The sequence below is a fragment of the Engystomops pustulosus genome, chromosome 1, assembly GCF_040894005.1.
Source record: "Engystomops pustulosus chromosome 1, aEngPut4.maternal, whole genome shotgun sequence".
Taxonomy (NCBI): Eukaryota; Metazoa; Chordata; class Amphibia; order Anura; family Leptodactylidae; genus Engystomops; species Engystomops pustulosus.
The window spans coordinates 10375482-10392493 of NC_092411.1; the positions used below are offsets into that span (position 1 = coordinate 10375482).

Here is a 17012-nt window from a genome sequence, read left to right on the forward strand (position 1 = left end):
TTCACTAAAAAGAACGTGCAAAAAGTCTGACAGAAAACAGGCGCAAGGACCTTAGTAAACGTGGGCCTAAATGTTTAGGGGGTAAAAGGGTCTCCTTTAACACCAATCTAACAGCAGTCTCTCCATGCGTCTCTGGGTTGGTCGTAATAACCAAACGGAACAGCGTTGTAGAATGCGGCCATCTTTTCCTAATCCTGGACAATCCCTTTAAGCTTTCCTCTACTGATCCACTTGTAAACCTTTTAGGATTTGCATCTCCTCTGTAATCTAGATGTAGAACGTGAGCGCTCCGTCCTGTCTTCTGTCATTAAGAAGAGACATGGACGATTATTGGAGTCCTGTGATCACAGCAGCATCAGCGCCGACCTCTAGAATACAGGAGAGCGAAGCGTAACGAGAACATGTGACAGGGAACATCAGACGATAAGAGGCCGATAACCCAATAGACATGGCAGGCGCCTTCTCCCAAGAGCACCGGGAGGTTTTTATTTAGCAGTGGAGGATCCCTTTAAGACCCTGCAATCAGTCCCAGTCTATTTTACAATTTTTTTTTTCCTCGATTTTAAAAGCTCTCATCAGATTCTCACAGCAGATTCTTCAGTATATGATCCACGGCCTCGGGAAAACTATGGCAGGTCAGATGAGGCGCGGGGCGGATTTTGGCCTCATCGCCTGCTCTGTACTTCCCTGTTTAGGACAGAAGACAAACAGTATGCAGGTTACTCTACAGAACTGGTGATCTTCACAAGCTAATACAACATCTCTCCATGTGATCTGACGTAGACTTTGTGGAGGCCCCCAGTAGCCTCTAGATGATCAGACATATCGCTCTATGAAGCCCCGATCAAATTCTATAGTATAAGCAGGTAGGGGGGAACATAGGGAACATACAATGCCCGGCCCCCTGGAGGGTGTACATGCCAGGGGGGCCACTAGAGGGCAGTGCTACATATGGAATACATAAAACATACAAATGTAGCAGAGCTGGAAGAACCGCAACATCATTATGGGTTACTACTGGTTTTACATAGGACTGCAGCTTATCACAGAGGTAGATGACAGCTCAGGCCAGGTCACTTACATCTCCTAGACACAAGATTATTTTTTGAAACTCATAATTTACTTAATCTCGCCATGTTATCATTGTCTCTGTGTTGCACCCTTGTTTTGATGCCGCCAGGGCTTGCAGTGGGCAGGACTGACCAGTCAAGGACTAGATTTCCCATGATGATTCTGTACAACAGGGGGCGGTTTAGCTTGTTGTTTACACACTGCACCCACAGCAAGTCTTATTACATATGGCCCATTAGCTGATCAAGGAAATGTATAATCAAGATCCACCATGATAAACCAGGGATCATTACTGTGGGAATCTTCTTATATTGGTTATCCATGGCTGCCTTCCTTCTAAAATCAATTTTATATGTGTGCTAATGAGCCAGAAGTGCTCTGGGGAGTGTAACCAGAGCCCCTCCGTGATATAGCTTCACATGCCGTTACACTGTACGTTTCCCTTTCCAACTGTTTCAAAATTGCAGAGGAGACAGCGTAACAGCCTGTGAAGCTACAGCACAGAGGGGCTCTGTAACACCCTTCTGATTTATTAGCACAATTTTAAAAGTTTAAAATTTAAAAAGTTCTTCTAAGCTCTAGTCACAATATATAAAATTGAAGTAAGGGAAATCAGATTTTGTCCCAGGCTTGATCTGATGCAGCGCTGCAGTGTAAAGCATAAAGGATGCCTAGAGGATCATACTGAGCCCCTGATGGACTATCTCGGACTAGACATCACTGTGTGATATAAAGATGACCTAAAATGCAACCCAGAGATACTCACCAGTCTTTACTAGTATCCCCAACATGCCGGTGTCCTGTGCGCCCCCAATGTCATCCCTGCAGTCCTGTAAGAAAGGAAGACGGATCCAATATCTAAATACAAATTTCAGATCTCTGTTCTATTGATCTAGAAGGAGAATTGTAATGTCATCCCTCAGGTCCAGACAGTGCAGGGTGTACATACCAGGGGAGGCCACTAGAGGGCAGTGCTACACGTGAAATACATAAAACATATACACTCACCGGCCACTTTATTAGGTACACCATGCTAGTAACGGGTTGGACCCCCTTTTGCCTTCAGAACTGCCTCAATTCTTCGTGGCATAGATTCAACAAGGTGCTGGAAGCTCCTCAGAGATTTTGGTCCATAGTGACATGATGGCATCACACAGTTGCCGCAGATTTGTCGGCTGCACATCCATGATGCGAATCTCCCGTTCCACCACATCCCAAAGATGCTCTATTGGATTGAGATCTGGTGACTGTGGAGGCCATTTGTGTCCAGTGACCTCATTGTCATGTTCAAGAAACCAGTCTGAGATGTTCCAGCTTTATGACCTGGCGCATTATCCTGCTGAAAGTAGCCATCAGATGTTACAGGGTACATTGTGCTCATAAAGGGATGGACATGGGCAGCAACAATACTCAGGTAGGCTGTGGCGTTGTGCCAAGGGGCCCAAAGACACCATGACACCACCACCACCAGCCTGAGCCGCTGATACAAGGCAGGATGGATCCATGCTTTCATGTTGTTGACGCCAAATTCTGACCCTACCATCCGAATGTCGCAGCAGAAATCAAGACTCATCAGACCAGGCAACGTTTTTCCAATCTTCTACTGTCCAATTTCGATGAGCTTGTGCAAATTGTAGCCTCAGTTTCCTGTTCTTAGCTGAAAGGAGTGGCACCCGGTGTGGTCTTCTGCTGCTGTAGCCCATCTGCCTCAAAGTTGGACGGGTGGCGATTTGAGTCACTGTTGCCTTTCTATCAGCTCGAACCAGTCTGCCCATTCTCCTCTGACCTCTGGCATCAACAAGGCATTTCCGCCCACAGCACTGCCGCTCACTGGATGTTTTTTCTTTTTCGGACCATTCTCTGTAAACCCTAGAGATGGTTGTGTGTGAAAATCCCAGTAGATCAGCAGTTTCTGAAATACTCAGACCAGCCCTTCTGGCACCAACAACCATGCCACGTTCAAAGGCCACAAATCACCTTTCTTCCCCATACTGATGCTCGGGAGAACTGCAGGAGATTGTCTTGACCATGTCTACATGCCTAAATGCACTGAGTTGCCACGATGTGATTGGCCGATTAGAAATTAAGTGTTAATGAGCAGTTGGACAGGTGTACCTAATAAAGTGGCCGGTGAGCTGGAAGAACTGCTACATTATTATGGGTTACTATGGGTTTTACATAGGACTGCGGGTCATCACAGAGATATAACTTGTCCACAATGTGATCTTTACAAGCTAATACAACATCTATCCGTGTGATCGGAACTAGTCTGTGTGGAGGACCCAAGTAGCCTCTAGATGATCAGACATATCGCTCTATGAAGGCCCCCGATCATCTATAATATAAGCAGTTAGGGGGGAACTTACACTGCCTGACCCCCTGGAGGGTGTACATACCAAGTGCGGCCACTAGAGGGCAATATGGAATACATATAACATGTACAAATGTAGCAGAGCTGGAAGAACTGCTACATTATTATGGGTTACTACTGGTTTTACATAGGACTGCAGCTTATCACAGAGGTAGATGACAGCTCTGCTACATCTCAGGCCAGGTCACTTACATCTCCTATCATGACGGCTTCCTCCGGGCCGCAGCCTGTGCTCCTCAGGGCTTCAAGGAAGAACGTCTTGGCGGGTTTCCCCACTACGGTGGCCTGTGTGTCTGTCGCATACTCCAGGGCCGTTACAAAGGGGCCCGGACCCAGGGCTAAGCCGTCTTTCCTTTTGTAATAGCGAGCCTTGTGTATGGCTATGATGGGGGCGCCGTCCAGCACCAGTCTGTATACACATAACAGAGAGGGAGTGTTAAAGGGGTTGTCCAGGGTTCTCTATACTCTCCCATCACCTGGTCATTGCCTTTGTGCTTGGTCTTTACATTTGCAGCAATGATATCTGTGCAAAATTTTTTATTATTTTTCATTGACAAAAACTTTCTAAAAGGGTAAAGTTTTTTTTTTTTTTTTTTAAATTCACAAAATATTTTAAAAATGTTTTGAAAGTTTTCAGTCTTTGACATGATGATTTGATGGCTTGTAGTACTTCTATAGTGCAGTGTATTATGCTATAGGTAAAAAACTACAAACTACTATTGGGCCGAACCTCCGGTCCATATACACTGATGGCAGAACCGAGGGCATCACTGGGCCTCATCTTCCATGTAAAGGCACCACTACCCTGCTATTATGTGGTGCCCTCTCCCTCTCCAACCACATAGATGACACGGCTTCTATTGACCGCAGCATCTAAGGGGTTAAGCACCTGATTTTTTTTTTTCAGGTCATGAGCACAAAGAGCCCATAGATGTCATAAAAAGCAGTATGTACAGAAATCCACCATCAGAATCCATCATTGATTTGTAAAGCGCTACAGGGTTTGATGGTTCTATGTAAAGATTATTAGTATGATAAACCAGGGACATTGCTCATAGATCCAGGCACCACCGGGACTGTGATAATCTTCTTACATTTCTTATCCATGGTCTCCTTCCATCTAAGATCACCTTTATAATTATGCTAATGAGCCTGTACGACTCTGGGGGGGCATTACCAGAGCCCCTCCATGTTGTAGCTTCACAGGCTATTACACTGTGCAGTAGCACTTCCTCCTTCCCATAGCGAAGGTGAGACAGTAACAGTCTGAAAAGCCCGATCACAGAGGGGTTAGGGTAGCCCCTCAGCTAGGCTCATTAGCATAATTATAAAAGTTGATTTTAGAAGGAAGGAGGCCATGGATAACAGATATAAGAAGATACCACAGTCCCGGTGCCTGGATCTATGAGTAATGTCCCTGGTTTATCAGGATGGATTGTGATGGTGGATTTTAAAGGGATTGTCAGAGTGATTGCAGTAATGTGAGTGAAGAAACAAGCATTAGAGTAGTAACGATTGGACAACTCCTTTAGGGAAGTGACACAGGCCGGCGGTATTATGGAATATCCTCTGGTGAGGGATGTGCCTATGACACGCAGACCAGTGACCCCGGGATTGTGGGGTCCTCCCGCTCCTCCGTGTGCTCGCTCTTACATAGAAGTGATGCCATATACAAGTCATAGAACGCGGCTTTATATCCCCTATAGATCCTGGGGGTGATAAGATAAGAGCCGCACAGAGATTAGATGCATGTGACCTCCGCACATACTGCAGAAAGTGTCAGCACCGTAAAAAATGTCACTACTTTTTTTTTTTTTAGATTTCAACCTAAAATGAAGATAAAATCTTAATAACAAAGGAAAAACAGTGTGGGGGGGGGGGGGGGTATAAAATGTCCTTTCTAGTATTCCCGCTATTATTGTATGTCCCGATGTCTCTCCCGATTTACCTATAAAAAAAATAAAAATCGCCTCCAAAGCCATGTGAAAAAGAGAGAATATTTAGAGACGAGTCAAGTTTAGAGGCTACAGATGCCACTATCTTCTGGCAGCTAAAGACACAGCTGGAAATGTGAGCTGCAGATAAAGATCCAACTCCTGCCTATTTTTAACTGCTTGCGTATCTGGTTCTGTAGCTCATAGAACCTCAAGCCTGATGGGTCACACCCGCGATTGGTGTCAGCACCGAACATGGGTGCTCCTGGGAGGTGAGCCTTCAGGGTTCTGTATTCCAACCCAAACAAAACTTTGAGGTTCGCTTTGGTTGAACTTGGCCGAACCCAAAACTTGAACGTATCTGGTCATCCCTCCTCCTAACATAACCGTCTAATGTGACTACACAGTGTGATCCGAGCCTAAACACAATCCCGAGGAAAAAAAAGCCGAGATTTTAGAGATCTTAGAGGAAACAAAATTTTTCTGGAATTTTAGATCTAGCAGTTCAGTTTGTCATTGAGAATGACAGGCCACAATAAATAGCCGATCTTTATATAGATGGGCCCTATATGAAGGTAAAAAAAACCTCTATACTCTCCTCCAGCTTCTTCCGGGCCTTGCGCATACACTATGACGCCTCGGGGTCATGTGACATCATAGTGTATGCGCGGGCTCCAAGAGGAGAAGCCAGAGGTGAGTATAATGTTATGTTGTTGTATTTTTCAAGGGGCTCAATGTGGAAATTTCTGTAAAGGGAGGGGCCCTGCTGTGATAACTTCTTTAAAGGGGGGCAACTGCAGTGGCCATTTAATGTATGGGGGGAGGACTATGCAGTGGGCATTTCTATAAAGGGAGGAGAAGCTCTGCTGTGAACATTTCATTAAAGGGGGGGGGGGCCATCTGCTGTGGACATTTCATTAATGGGGGGGGGGCATCTGCTGTGGACATTTCATTAAAGGGGGGGGGGCATCTGCTGTGGACATTTCATTAAAGGGGGGGGGGGCATCTGCTGTGGACATTTCATTAAAGGGGGGGGCATCTGCTGTGGACATTTCATTAAAGGGGGGGGGCCATCTGCTGTGGACATTTCATTAAAGGGGGGCATCTGCTGTGGACATTTCATTAAAGGGGGGGCATCTGCTGTGAACATTTCATTAAAGGGGGGGGGCATCTGCTGTGGACATTTCATTAATTGGGGGGGGCATCTGCTGTGGACATTTCATTAAAGGGGGGGGCATTGCTGTGGACATTTCATTAAAGGGGGGGGCATCTGCTGTGGACATTTCATTAAAGGGGGGGCATCTGCTGTGGACATTTCATTAAAGGGGGGGCATCTGCTGTGGACATTTCATTAAAGGGGGGGGGGCATCTGCTGTGGACATTTCATTAAAGGGGGGGGAGGGCATCTGCTGTGGACATTTCATTGAAGGACAGTACAGGCTGCAGTGGTGTCGTCAGGCGGAGAAAATTAGGCCTTAGGACACGAGGTTGGTTTGTCCGCTGTGGGGCCCAAGTCGTGTGAACAGCCCAAGGTCCATGAGACAATTAAACTGCCACTGGCCACAATATCTCCATATCCATCATGATAAACCAGGGACACTTTCTCCTAGATCCCAGGCTGCTACACTGTGCACTTCCCTCCCACTGTGTTACTTTGTATCCGACAGAGGAAAAGGGGAAGTGCTCAGGCGGTAGGGGCGGAGACGGAAAGAGATGAGCGAACTTGATGTTCCTGTTCGACCCAGACATAATGCCGGATTATACCCCCTGGCCAATCATAGCCATGGCTAATTGAATTTCGGCTGCCAATCCGGCAATATGTCCAGGTCCCGCGGGTAAACCTGAACCCGAATGCGGACATCAAGTCTTTGTAACAGCCTTTGAAGCTACAGCACGGAGGAGCTCTAGTAACGCCCCAGCACCGTTCTAACTCATTAGCATAATTATAAAAGTTGATTTTAGAAGGAAGGAGACCACGGATATGAAATATAAGCAGATACCACAGTCCCGGTGCCTGGATCTATGAGTAATGTCCCTGATTTATCAGGATGGATTCTGATGGTCCCAACCAACAAGGGGGAACAGCTGGAAGACAAACCCGGCTCTGCTACATCACTTCCCCTTTAAGAGGAGAAATGAAGAGACCAAGCAGGTGACAGATAATTGGGGCACGGCCGCGCACGTCTTTATGTGTGCTCCTTATTATAGTCGCAGCGCGGATGGAGCCGCTTTCCCCCGCGTTAGCGAGTCCCTCCGGAGCAGGGAGGATTAATCCGTGTGTTAAGAAGTAACCAGCCAATTACACGAGCCATAAAACGCAATCAGGCCAGGACTCACCTGAAGGCCTGATTCATGCTTTGGTAGCTGAAGTGTTCTGGAGCTAATCCTATCAGCACCGCGTTGGGACTGTCGGTGGCGATTCCTGCGAGCGGAGAAGAGAGAGGTCACAGCCGCCAGTCTCTGACATAATTGAATTGTACGCGGCGTCTATAATTTAGTCACGCTTCAGTACCCAGCCCAAGGAGGTAATTCTCATCAATGCAAAAACCTTTAATTCTCGCACCGGTATTAAAATACCTGCTCCGTTATATATCTATACGTCCGCCATCACCTCACATGCCGCCATGAAAACTTTCTGTAACCCCTTCCTCTCCAGAATTCTAATCTCCCCCATATTTGTTACTAGACACATTGTAGCAGAAGATTCTACAGCTATACAGGTCCTCCGAGTGGTGGCACACGTGGCGTTTTGAAGCCGTTTTTAGTCATGCGTTTTAAGTCCGTTAGAAAATGCATCCGTTTTTATCCATTTTCAATTAAGATAATTGGAAAAAAAAAAAAAAAAAAAAATCGGACAAAAACTGATGCGTTTTCAAAAAAGGACTAAAAACTGATTCAAATACCACGTGTGCCACCACCCTAAAGCTGCGGTCACACGTGGCGTTTGAACCCGGTTTTGGCCCGTTTTTAGGAAGTCTTAAAAAAACGCATCCGTTTTTGACAGGTTTTACCAATGATCTTAATTAAAACTGGTCAAAAACAGATGCGATTTTAAAAAAGCGCATGAGTTTTTCAAGAACGCATGCGGTTTTTGATGGACTGCTTAAAAACGGGCCAAAAAACGGGTTCAAAACACAACGTGTGACCGCAGCCTTAGATGGTAAACTGTACACAAGGTGTAGAAGGATCCGGCAGACAGGGGCGTAGCTACAGGGGTAGCAGCCATAGCAGCTGCTATGGGGCCTACAGTGTCAGGGGCCCCCAGCATCTGGGGTATTGGGTGTGAATTTGCTGTATGACTGTGTATATGATGCATGTATGGTGTGTATATATTGTATGTATATTTTTAAGGGGTAAGTGGGGCCCCATTCAGACGTCTGCTATGGGGCCCTCCTAGTTATGCCCCTGGCGTCAGACATAAATTGTTTGAAAAAAGTCTCACTGTTTGGACTCAAAACATTGCTCTTGAAACATGGAATAAAGTGTAGGTATTTTCAGATAAACTGACAAGTGGGTGTTACCAGGTAGGAGGCGTGTCTTTACACATTCTGGTATGGTCGGCACTGATTGGACAGTATGACACAGTGTAAGAACACGCCCCCTTCTGGTAACACCCTGTTGTCAGTTTATGCCTGGGGTGTCACTAATCACCGTAGGACTCGTCTATTACCTTGAAAATCGGGCAGGGCGCTGTCGTCCACCAGCAGCATGGGGCGCACGTTCCTCTGCTCCAGCAGGTTTCTCGCTGCTGTCAGGGAAGTGAAGATCTCGTCCTCGCTGATATCAAACTGCAGCCTCCTCAGCCTCTCCAGCAGCGTCCTCTTACACTCCTTGGTCGTGTTGGTGACAAACCGTATGGTGACGGGAGCGCTGCGTAGCCTAGACCGGGGAACACAAAGGGAGGACCACTGTATCACAGCTGCAATGGAGGAGCTGCAATACCACACACAACCTGCAGACAGGGGTGGCGCTGTTTTGGGAGAAAAGAAGAATATTCACAAAATAACTTAGTTTAACATAGTAATATTACTCTCTTACCTCTTCAGAGCCTCCTGAGCCCCTGGTATAGCGGTGTCCTCAATATGCAGGGTGCCGCTCAAATCCACCAGCACCGCCTTAAGAGCTCGGCGTGCGGCCATTCTAGAAAGATAAAGCAGCACATTTATATTTTACTCTCATATCTATATAATATAATATTCCCATATAGTGCACACATCATACCCCAATAACACTGTGCTACAATGTATTCAATGTACCGTATATACCACAAAGCGCTCAGATATAGTAACAATCCAAAAAATCCTGTAATTCAGAGATAGTAACAAACACTAGAGCCAATTTTAGTGTCTAGACAATAGCATCATCAACCCCAGAGCAAAAACATGCATAATACGCTATGTGTTCATTTGGGTAAAGGGTATCTGCACATGTAGCGTAATGCCGCAATTCTGCATGCATCAGAAACCAGCTGAAGCAACTGATATCCAATGCGTTTTATGTGATGATTTTGTTGCTGCAGGGGGTAGTATTATGCTGTGGATTTCCACGGGTAGTACTGTATGTGTAGAAGCCGCAGTAACCTATTAACCTACAACGCCACCAACAGAGCCTATATAATAGGAGGGGCTCCATTAACATCCCCCTGAACCCTTCGGAAACATTATGGTGGGAAGGTCCTGAGGGAGCATGGGGTAAACAGTGTAACAGCCTGCGAGACTGCAGCACAGAGGTAGCTCTGGTAACACCCCCCCCAAAGTCCTTCAGGCTCATTAGCATAATTATATAAGTTGATTTTAGAAGGAAGGAGGCCATGGATAACAAATATGAGTAGATACCACAGTCCAGGGGCCTGGATCTATGAGTAATGTCCCTGGTTTATCAGCATGGATTGTGATGGAAGATTTCCTTTAAATTTGGCTGTGATTTGCGCAGTTAGATCCCTGCGATTATCTTATCAGCGCAGATTACGGAGGGCGTGTTATCTGTCTGTGTCATGAGTATGACCCTGAGAGGCTGCACTGGATTACATGGAGGAGCGCAGGGATAAGTTATGAGCCATCAGCCGTTATGACAAGTGCACATAACACTGCGCCTTATCACGGAGATATCGGCTACAATCTCAAGGTGAAAGCTGCGTTACTGTCCTTGAGAACATGCGATGTGAAGATAAGATCACAGCAGCCACAGCCTACAGACAGCCGTACAGCTAGTAGATAGGGTATCGTGTGCTCCTGCATTGTATACTGCTTGCGGCGTTACCCTAGGGGTCACATGACTTTGAATCCGCCCCTTTTTATTGCGATGCTCCCAGATATCATATACCAACACATATCTCATATACCACAGGTTGTGTTATTATTTTGCGGAGGCCATATATTTACTTTTCAGATTTTAGAGTTGTACGAGGGCTTGTTTTCTGTGGGACAGATTCCATGCAATGTACCAGGAAGGTGGGAAGATACTGCAAATTACAAATAAAAAAGCCAAAGTTGCATAATTTTTTTTTTCTTTTACACGTTTCATATTTACAAATGTTTCATCCTTTATTTTTTTGGGTCAGTACGATCACTAATACACCACAGTTATAGAAGTTTTATTATGCTTAAAGGGAACCTGTCACCAGGGACCTCATTTTTACCAAAGACAGATTGTAAAAGCCCATGACACCTGCAATGCAAAAATGTCTCTCTGCCTTTTCTAAGTAGTTGCATTACAATATAATTGTGAGTTATAACTTACTCTTGCATCCTGACAAAATCCTGGGGTAATCACAGGGGTTTGGGCTTTGGTTTGGATGCATTTCAAAAAACAACATGTGACTTGTCTGTGCTGCAGGCTGCCTCCATCTTTGTGCTCCTGTACAGCTCCTCCTTCCCCTACTGATGTCAGCTCACCAGGTTGTGACCTCTGAGAAGGAGCAGTAGGAGGAGCTGTACAGGAGCACAAAGGTGGGGGCTGAGAGCTGAGGAGGGAGTAACACAGACAAGTCACATGTTTTTTTTTTAAAATGCATCCAAACCAAAGCACAACCCCTGTAACTATCCCAGGATTGTGTCAGGGTGCAAGGTAAGTTGCACATATTTACACTCACCGGCCACTTTATTAGGTACACCTGTCCAACTGCTCGTTAACACTTAATTTCTAATCAGCCAATCACATGGCGGCCACTCAGTGCATTTAGGCATGTAGACATGGTCAAGACAATCTCCTGCAGTTCACACCGAGCATCAGTATGGGGAAGAAAGGTGATTTGTGGCCTTTGAACGTGGCATGGTTGTTGGTGCCAGAAGGGCTGGTCTGAGTATTTCAGAAACTGCTGATCTACTGGGATTTTCACGCACAACCATCTCTAGGGTTTACAGAGAATGGGCCGAAAAAGAAAAATCATCCAGTGAGCGGCAGTTCTGTGGGCGGAAATGCCTTGTTGATGCTAGAGGTCAGAGGAGAATGGGCAGACTGGTTCGAGCTGATACAAAGGCAACAGTGACTCAAATCGCCACCCGTTACAACCAAGGTAGGCAGAAGAGCATCTCTGAACGCACAGTACATCCAACTTTGAGGCAGATGGGCTACAGCAGCAGAAGACCACACCGGGTGCCACTCCTTTCAGCTAAGAACAGGAAACTGAGGCTACAATTTGCACAAGCTCATCGAAATTGGACAGTAGAAGATTGGAAAAACGTTGCCTGGTCTGATGAGTCTCGATTTCTGCTGCGACATTCGGATGGTAGGGTCAGAATTTGGCGTCAACAGCATGAAAGCATGGATCCATCCTGCCTTGTATCACCGGGTCAGGCTGGTGGTGGTGGTGTCATGGTGTGGGGAATATTTTCTTGGCACTCTTTGGGCCCCTTGGTACAACGCCACAGCCTACCTGAGTATTCTTGCTGACCATGTCCATCCCTTTATGAGCACAATGTACCCTGTAACATCTGATGGCTACTTTCAGCAGGATAATGCGCCATGTCATAAAGCTGGCGTCATTTGGCGTCAACAACATGAAAGCATGGATCCATCCTGCCTTGTATCAGCGGCTCAGGCTGGTGGTGCTGGTGTCATGGATCCATCCTGCCTTGTATCAGCGGCTCAGGCTGGTGGTGGTGGTGTCATGGATCCATCCTGCCTTGTATCAATTTCTATTGGCTGATTAGAAATTAAGTGTTAACGAGCAGTTGGACAGGTGTACCTAATAAAGTGGCCGGTGAGTGTATATTGTAATGCAAAGAAATGCTTAGAGAAAGCAGGAATGCAGAAAGGCGGATGTGCACTGCAGGTGTGATGGGCTTCTACAACCGGTCTTTAGTGGAAATGAGGTTCGGGTGACAGGTTCCCTTTAATACTTTTAAAATTTAATTATATTCATCTAAATCTTTAGAGAAAAATAAAATTTTGTCGCCATATTCTGCTACCGATTTATATTTTGTTTTGTTTTTTGTGGGACCAGCTGTAGTTTTCATTGATACCATTTAGATACATCCTATTGATCATTTCTGAATCAAATTCTTGGCCAGTTTAATGGTTGCAGTTTCCATCATATTGGATATTTATCTTTAATTTTGTTATCCCTTAAATGTTTATTTTTATAGAAAGGGAAATAAAGTTTTATTTTTTTATTGTGCCATCATATTCCACAGCGCTGTACAGATCAATTGTGGTCAATTTAAAGGGGTTTTCCAAGTATGTTAGATATAAAGGTGGACTGGCTGCAGGAAAAAAACTTAACTTATACTTTCTCCAACGACGTTATCAGTTTCCGTGCCCCTGTGTGTTTTCAGGGACAGGCAATCTCTACTGTGCACCAAAAACAAAACCTGGTACGGTTTTAATGCATATCTATCCGCACCCCCGGTAAGTGTGACCGCACCCCGAGACAATTGCAGTTTGCGTCTCTATAAAGCCGCGGTCATACTTTCCGCTAGTGTTGTGTTCATAACAATAAATCTGTCACAGTGTGTTTTCTGACCGGCTGCAGATCGGCAGGTGTCTGACCAGCCACATAGCATTTACCACCTCCATATCACAGGCCCGTGATGTCACATACATTCACTGCAAGGCCTGTGCATTGCTCAGTCTCATCCAGGCTGCAATACCAAGCATAGCCACTATACAATGCATGGCGCTGTGCTTGATAGAATGTGAAGTAGCTGCCACTCCTGGCGCTGTAGACAGCTGATCGTTGTTAGATCCGATCTTTTCTAAGGACACGCTTCTGGAAAAAGATCAAGTTCAGGGTGTATGGTGCACCTACAAAATACAGAAGTTGACCATCTTCCTAATTCCTGGTTACAAAAACTGCATGACATGACCTGAACCTTTGCCTAATGATGACACATTGTATCATGGGGTCCTGCAGCATAGGGGTCCTGCAGCATAGGCTCCTCTTCTACCCTTTTAACCACTTAATGCCTGGGTCCAAAACTCCCCTTGAGGTAGTGGAAGCTTTTTGCACCAGGATGATAGCTCTGTCACTCATTCACCATTTACAGTCAATGCAAACAAATGCAAGTGTCTACTACATACTAGCAGTGCAGACTGGCAATGAATGGAACGCATAGCAGCCACCTCTGCCTTACCTGCTGACCCGCAGCGCTGTAATCCTTGCGCTGACAGCACATAGGCGACCACAAAAAGCCGGTTCTGTTGTAAAGGCAGTTTGCAGCTTACTGCATTCAGGCAGCACAAAGGGCAGCCTAATTTGAAGAGGCCCCCCCCTGGCCGTTTATACAGGAAGTAAAGCTTGTGCGTGTCACGCCTCGATGCTGCGGTTATGACTGTATATGAATATGCGTGGAACGCATAGACTCTACCATAGCAAATAGTGACTACCCAGCAATTGGAGAACTACAATTACCAGCATTTTCTGCAAGAAAATATCAGTATTGTAGTCTCACATCATAGAAAGACATAGAACTTGCAGCATTAGTGTATTTCTATGAACAGGATTAATATAACCAATGCTTTGAAGTATAATGTAACTAAAACACATTAATATAATATAACACTGAATCCACATACATGAGACAGAAATTAGTCCCATCTATTAGTATCATACAGGTTATGCGGCTTGTTAACTGCGGTTATTAACTCTCTACCCCACAGGTGCTTATTTTTTACCATTTCATCCCTAAGTCAGTGTTCACACCGCTGTATTTCATCTGTTTAGAGTCTGCATCCCATTAATAGATAAATTCCCAAAAACATATATATTTGTTAAAAAGAAATAAGTGTGGAACCAGTTAATTTGTGTGGAAAACCTAAGGATGGCTCCGTGTCCAATGTGCTTGATAATTGAACAGTGAATTTTAAGCCAACCACATTAATGTTAAAGGAGTATTCCTCCCACAAAGACAAGGAAAACCTACCATTTGATTTGATGCATTATGAAGCAAACACACCCTGAGACTGCTGTAGCTACACTGATGCAGGATCAGATCTTGGATAATCCCTGAGTTGAGTGGTTTTACTGAAAAAACTATTAGAACATTCAGGACCTTGGGAAAGCTGGGTCAGGCTGGCTGCCTACATAAACACATTACACATAGGAACTTGTAATTACAAATGGAGGTGAGTCAAGACATGACTAATCAACCTGAGCTGGATCACTCATACACAGCAGCTGGGGGATGGTGCAGCAATTGATTATTCTGCCTTTGGCACAACCCAGGGATTACATCATCCTCCCCTGCAGAGAATAACTCAACTGCAAGGAGAAGCGCTGGAGCAGCCATAGAAGCCACAGAGCTTCATTATCATAATGTTATGTCTGTTTTATCAGCAAAACCACTCAGCTCAGGGATTAACCAAGATATGATCCTGCATCAGTGTAGCTACAGCTGTCTCAAGGTATGTTTGCTTCATAATGCATCAAATCAAATGGTAGGTTTCCTTTAAATATACTCAGGATAACAAAATAACAAATTCTCTAATTCACTGTTATTAACAAAAATACAACATTGCACAGATATAATTCCAACCTGTCTCTATCTCCTGATTATACAATTTCGGCTGCCCCAGGATCCAACCATAAATCTTCTGACTTTAGGGTCGGGAAGACATATTGTTCACCTCTCTGACACTTCACTAAGCTGCTCTCTGTACTCCAGCCCCTACTCTTGCATTCCAGGACGAGCTCACACACACACTGACTTCCTGCTGGCAAATGGTCTTTTTTCAGGGGAGGGAGGTAAATATCAGAGCTATGTGTATGTTATGGCTGTCATAGTAGAGCTGAGAATGTCACGTGTAATATGCATCTCATATGGATCTCATCTCTGATCTGTCTCATTTCTCTGTCTATATGTCAGTGTGTTAGTACAATGTTCAGAAGCCAGATGAAAGTTTTTATACACCTTGTACCCTGATAATGTCAACACATTGTCACCCCACAGAACTAGAGGAATATAATGTGTCTGCTTAGAGAGGCCCCGCCCACAGCCTGGGATTTTACACTGACCATCACTGAGTGATAGCAGCTAAAATAGCAATAACACTGAGTAACATTGTAAAGTAAGGGGGTAAAAATTATCTTTATTGTGTAAACATCACTAGGGGGTTCATATTTGAGAATTTTGAGAACGCACCGCGTGACAGCAGCCTCAGTACACAAAACATGGCCATCATACAAGTAAAACAGACACAGTGAACCTCCTGTCCTCCATCCTCCTCATACTGTGTCCTCCTGTCCTCCATCCTTCTCATACTGTGGCCTCCTGTCCTCCATCCTCCTCATACTGTGTCCTCCTGTCCAACATCCTCCTCATACTGTGACCTCCTGTCCTCCATCCTCCTCATACTGTGTCCTCCTGTCCTCCATCCTTCTCATACTGTGGCCTCCTGTCCTCCATCCTCCTCATACTGTGGCCTCCTGTCCTCCATCCTCCTCATACTGTGTCCTCCTGTCCTCCATCCTCCTCATACTGTGACCTCCTGTCCTCCATCCTCCTCATACTGTGGCCTCCTGTCCTCCATCCTCCTCATACTGTGACCTCCTGTCCTCCATCCTCCTCATACTGTGACCTCCTGTCCTCCATCCTCCTCATACTGTGGCCTCCTGTCCTCCATCCTCCTCATACTGTGTCCTCCTGTCCTCCATCCTCCTCATACTGTGTCCTCCTGTCCTCCATCCTCCTCATACTGTGACCTCCTGTCCTCCATCCTCCTCATACTGTGTCCTCCTGTCCTCCATCCTCCTCATACTGTGGCCTCCTGCGCTCCATCCTCCTCATTCTGTGGCACATAATGCATAAATACTTCCAAAAAGTTGCAGAATTTTTTTTTTTTAAATGTGCAAAAATTAAGTCAAGTAACAATACATGTCCCCCAATGAATCCCTTTATCTTCTGTTTTGTGGGGAAGAAGAGACTTTTTGTATCAGATATCACAATGGAGCGGTCATGTCCGTGTACTTTAGCCCTATTATACTTGCTGGAGCAATTCTCAGCTACAATGCACACAGTGTGGGGCACGATGCTGCTTAATGATGTGCACTTTGTATCAGTGTATAAGGGCATCAATATTACAGTCTCCACAAAATCTTACATCTCCGTCCTCCTCCGGGCACCACACATCGTAGTCACTTACTACCTATGGACTTTTGCAGCAGCTAATTCTTTTCATTAAACCAAATAGTAAATGAG

General features: G+C 45.4%; 1 protein-coding gene across 1 annotated transcript; it reads right to left on the reverse strand.

Moving 5' to 3' along the window:
• Positions 1-445: 445 nt before the first annotated feature.
• On the reverse strand, positions 446-14055 carry HDHD2 (haloacid dehalogenase like hydrolase domain containing 2). The gene is made up of 7 exons (XM_072133049.1): positions 13950-14055; positions 9415-9516; positions 9047-9255; positions 7714-7798; positions 3635-3851; positions 1838-1901; positions 446-687 (listed from the first exon to the last, which is right to left on the reverse strand). The coding sequence occupies exons 2-7, from the start codon at positions 9513-9515 to the stop codon at positions 584-586; spliced, it is 780 nt and encodes a 259-aa protein (XP_071989150.1). The 5' UTR covers position 9516; positions 13950-14055; the 3' UTR covers positions 446-583.
• Between the last annotated feature and the right edge of the window lie 2957 nt (positions 14056-17012).

What these genes read in the sequence shown, in the direction of transcription:
- HDHD2 (XM_072133049.1), bottom strand. Translation starts at nt 9,515, where the DNA reads ATGGCCGCACGCCGAGCTCTTAAGGCGGTGCTGGTGGATTTGAGCGGC. An exon ending in GCTCAGGAGGCTCTGAAGAG is followed by an intron (nt 9,256 to 9,414) that starts GTAAGAGAGTAA and finishes TCCCCGGTCTAG; the next exon opens with GCTACGCAGCGCTCCCGTCA. An exon ending in AGCATGAATCAGGCCTTCAG is followed by an intron (nt 3,852 to 7,713) that starts GTGAGTCCTGGC and finishes ATGTGTATACAG; the next exon opens with ACTGGTGCTGGACGGCGCCC.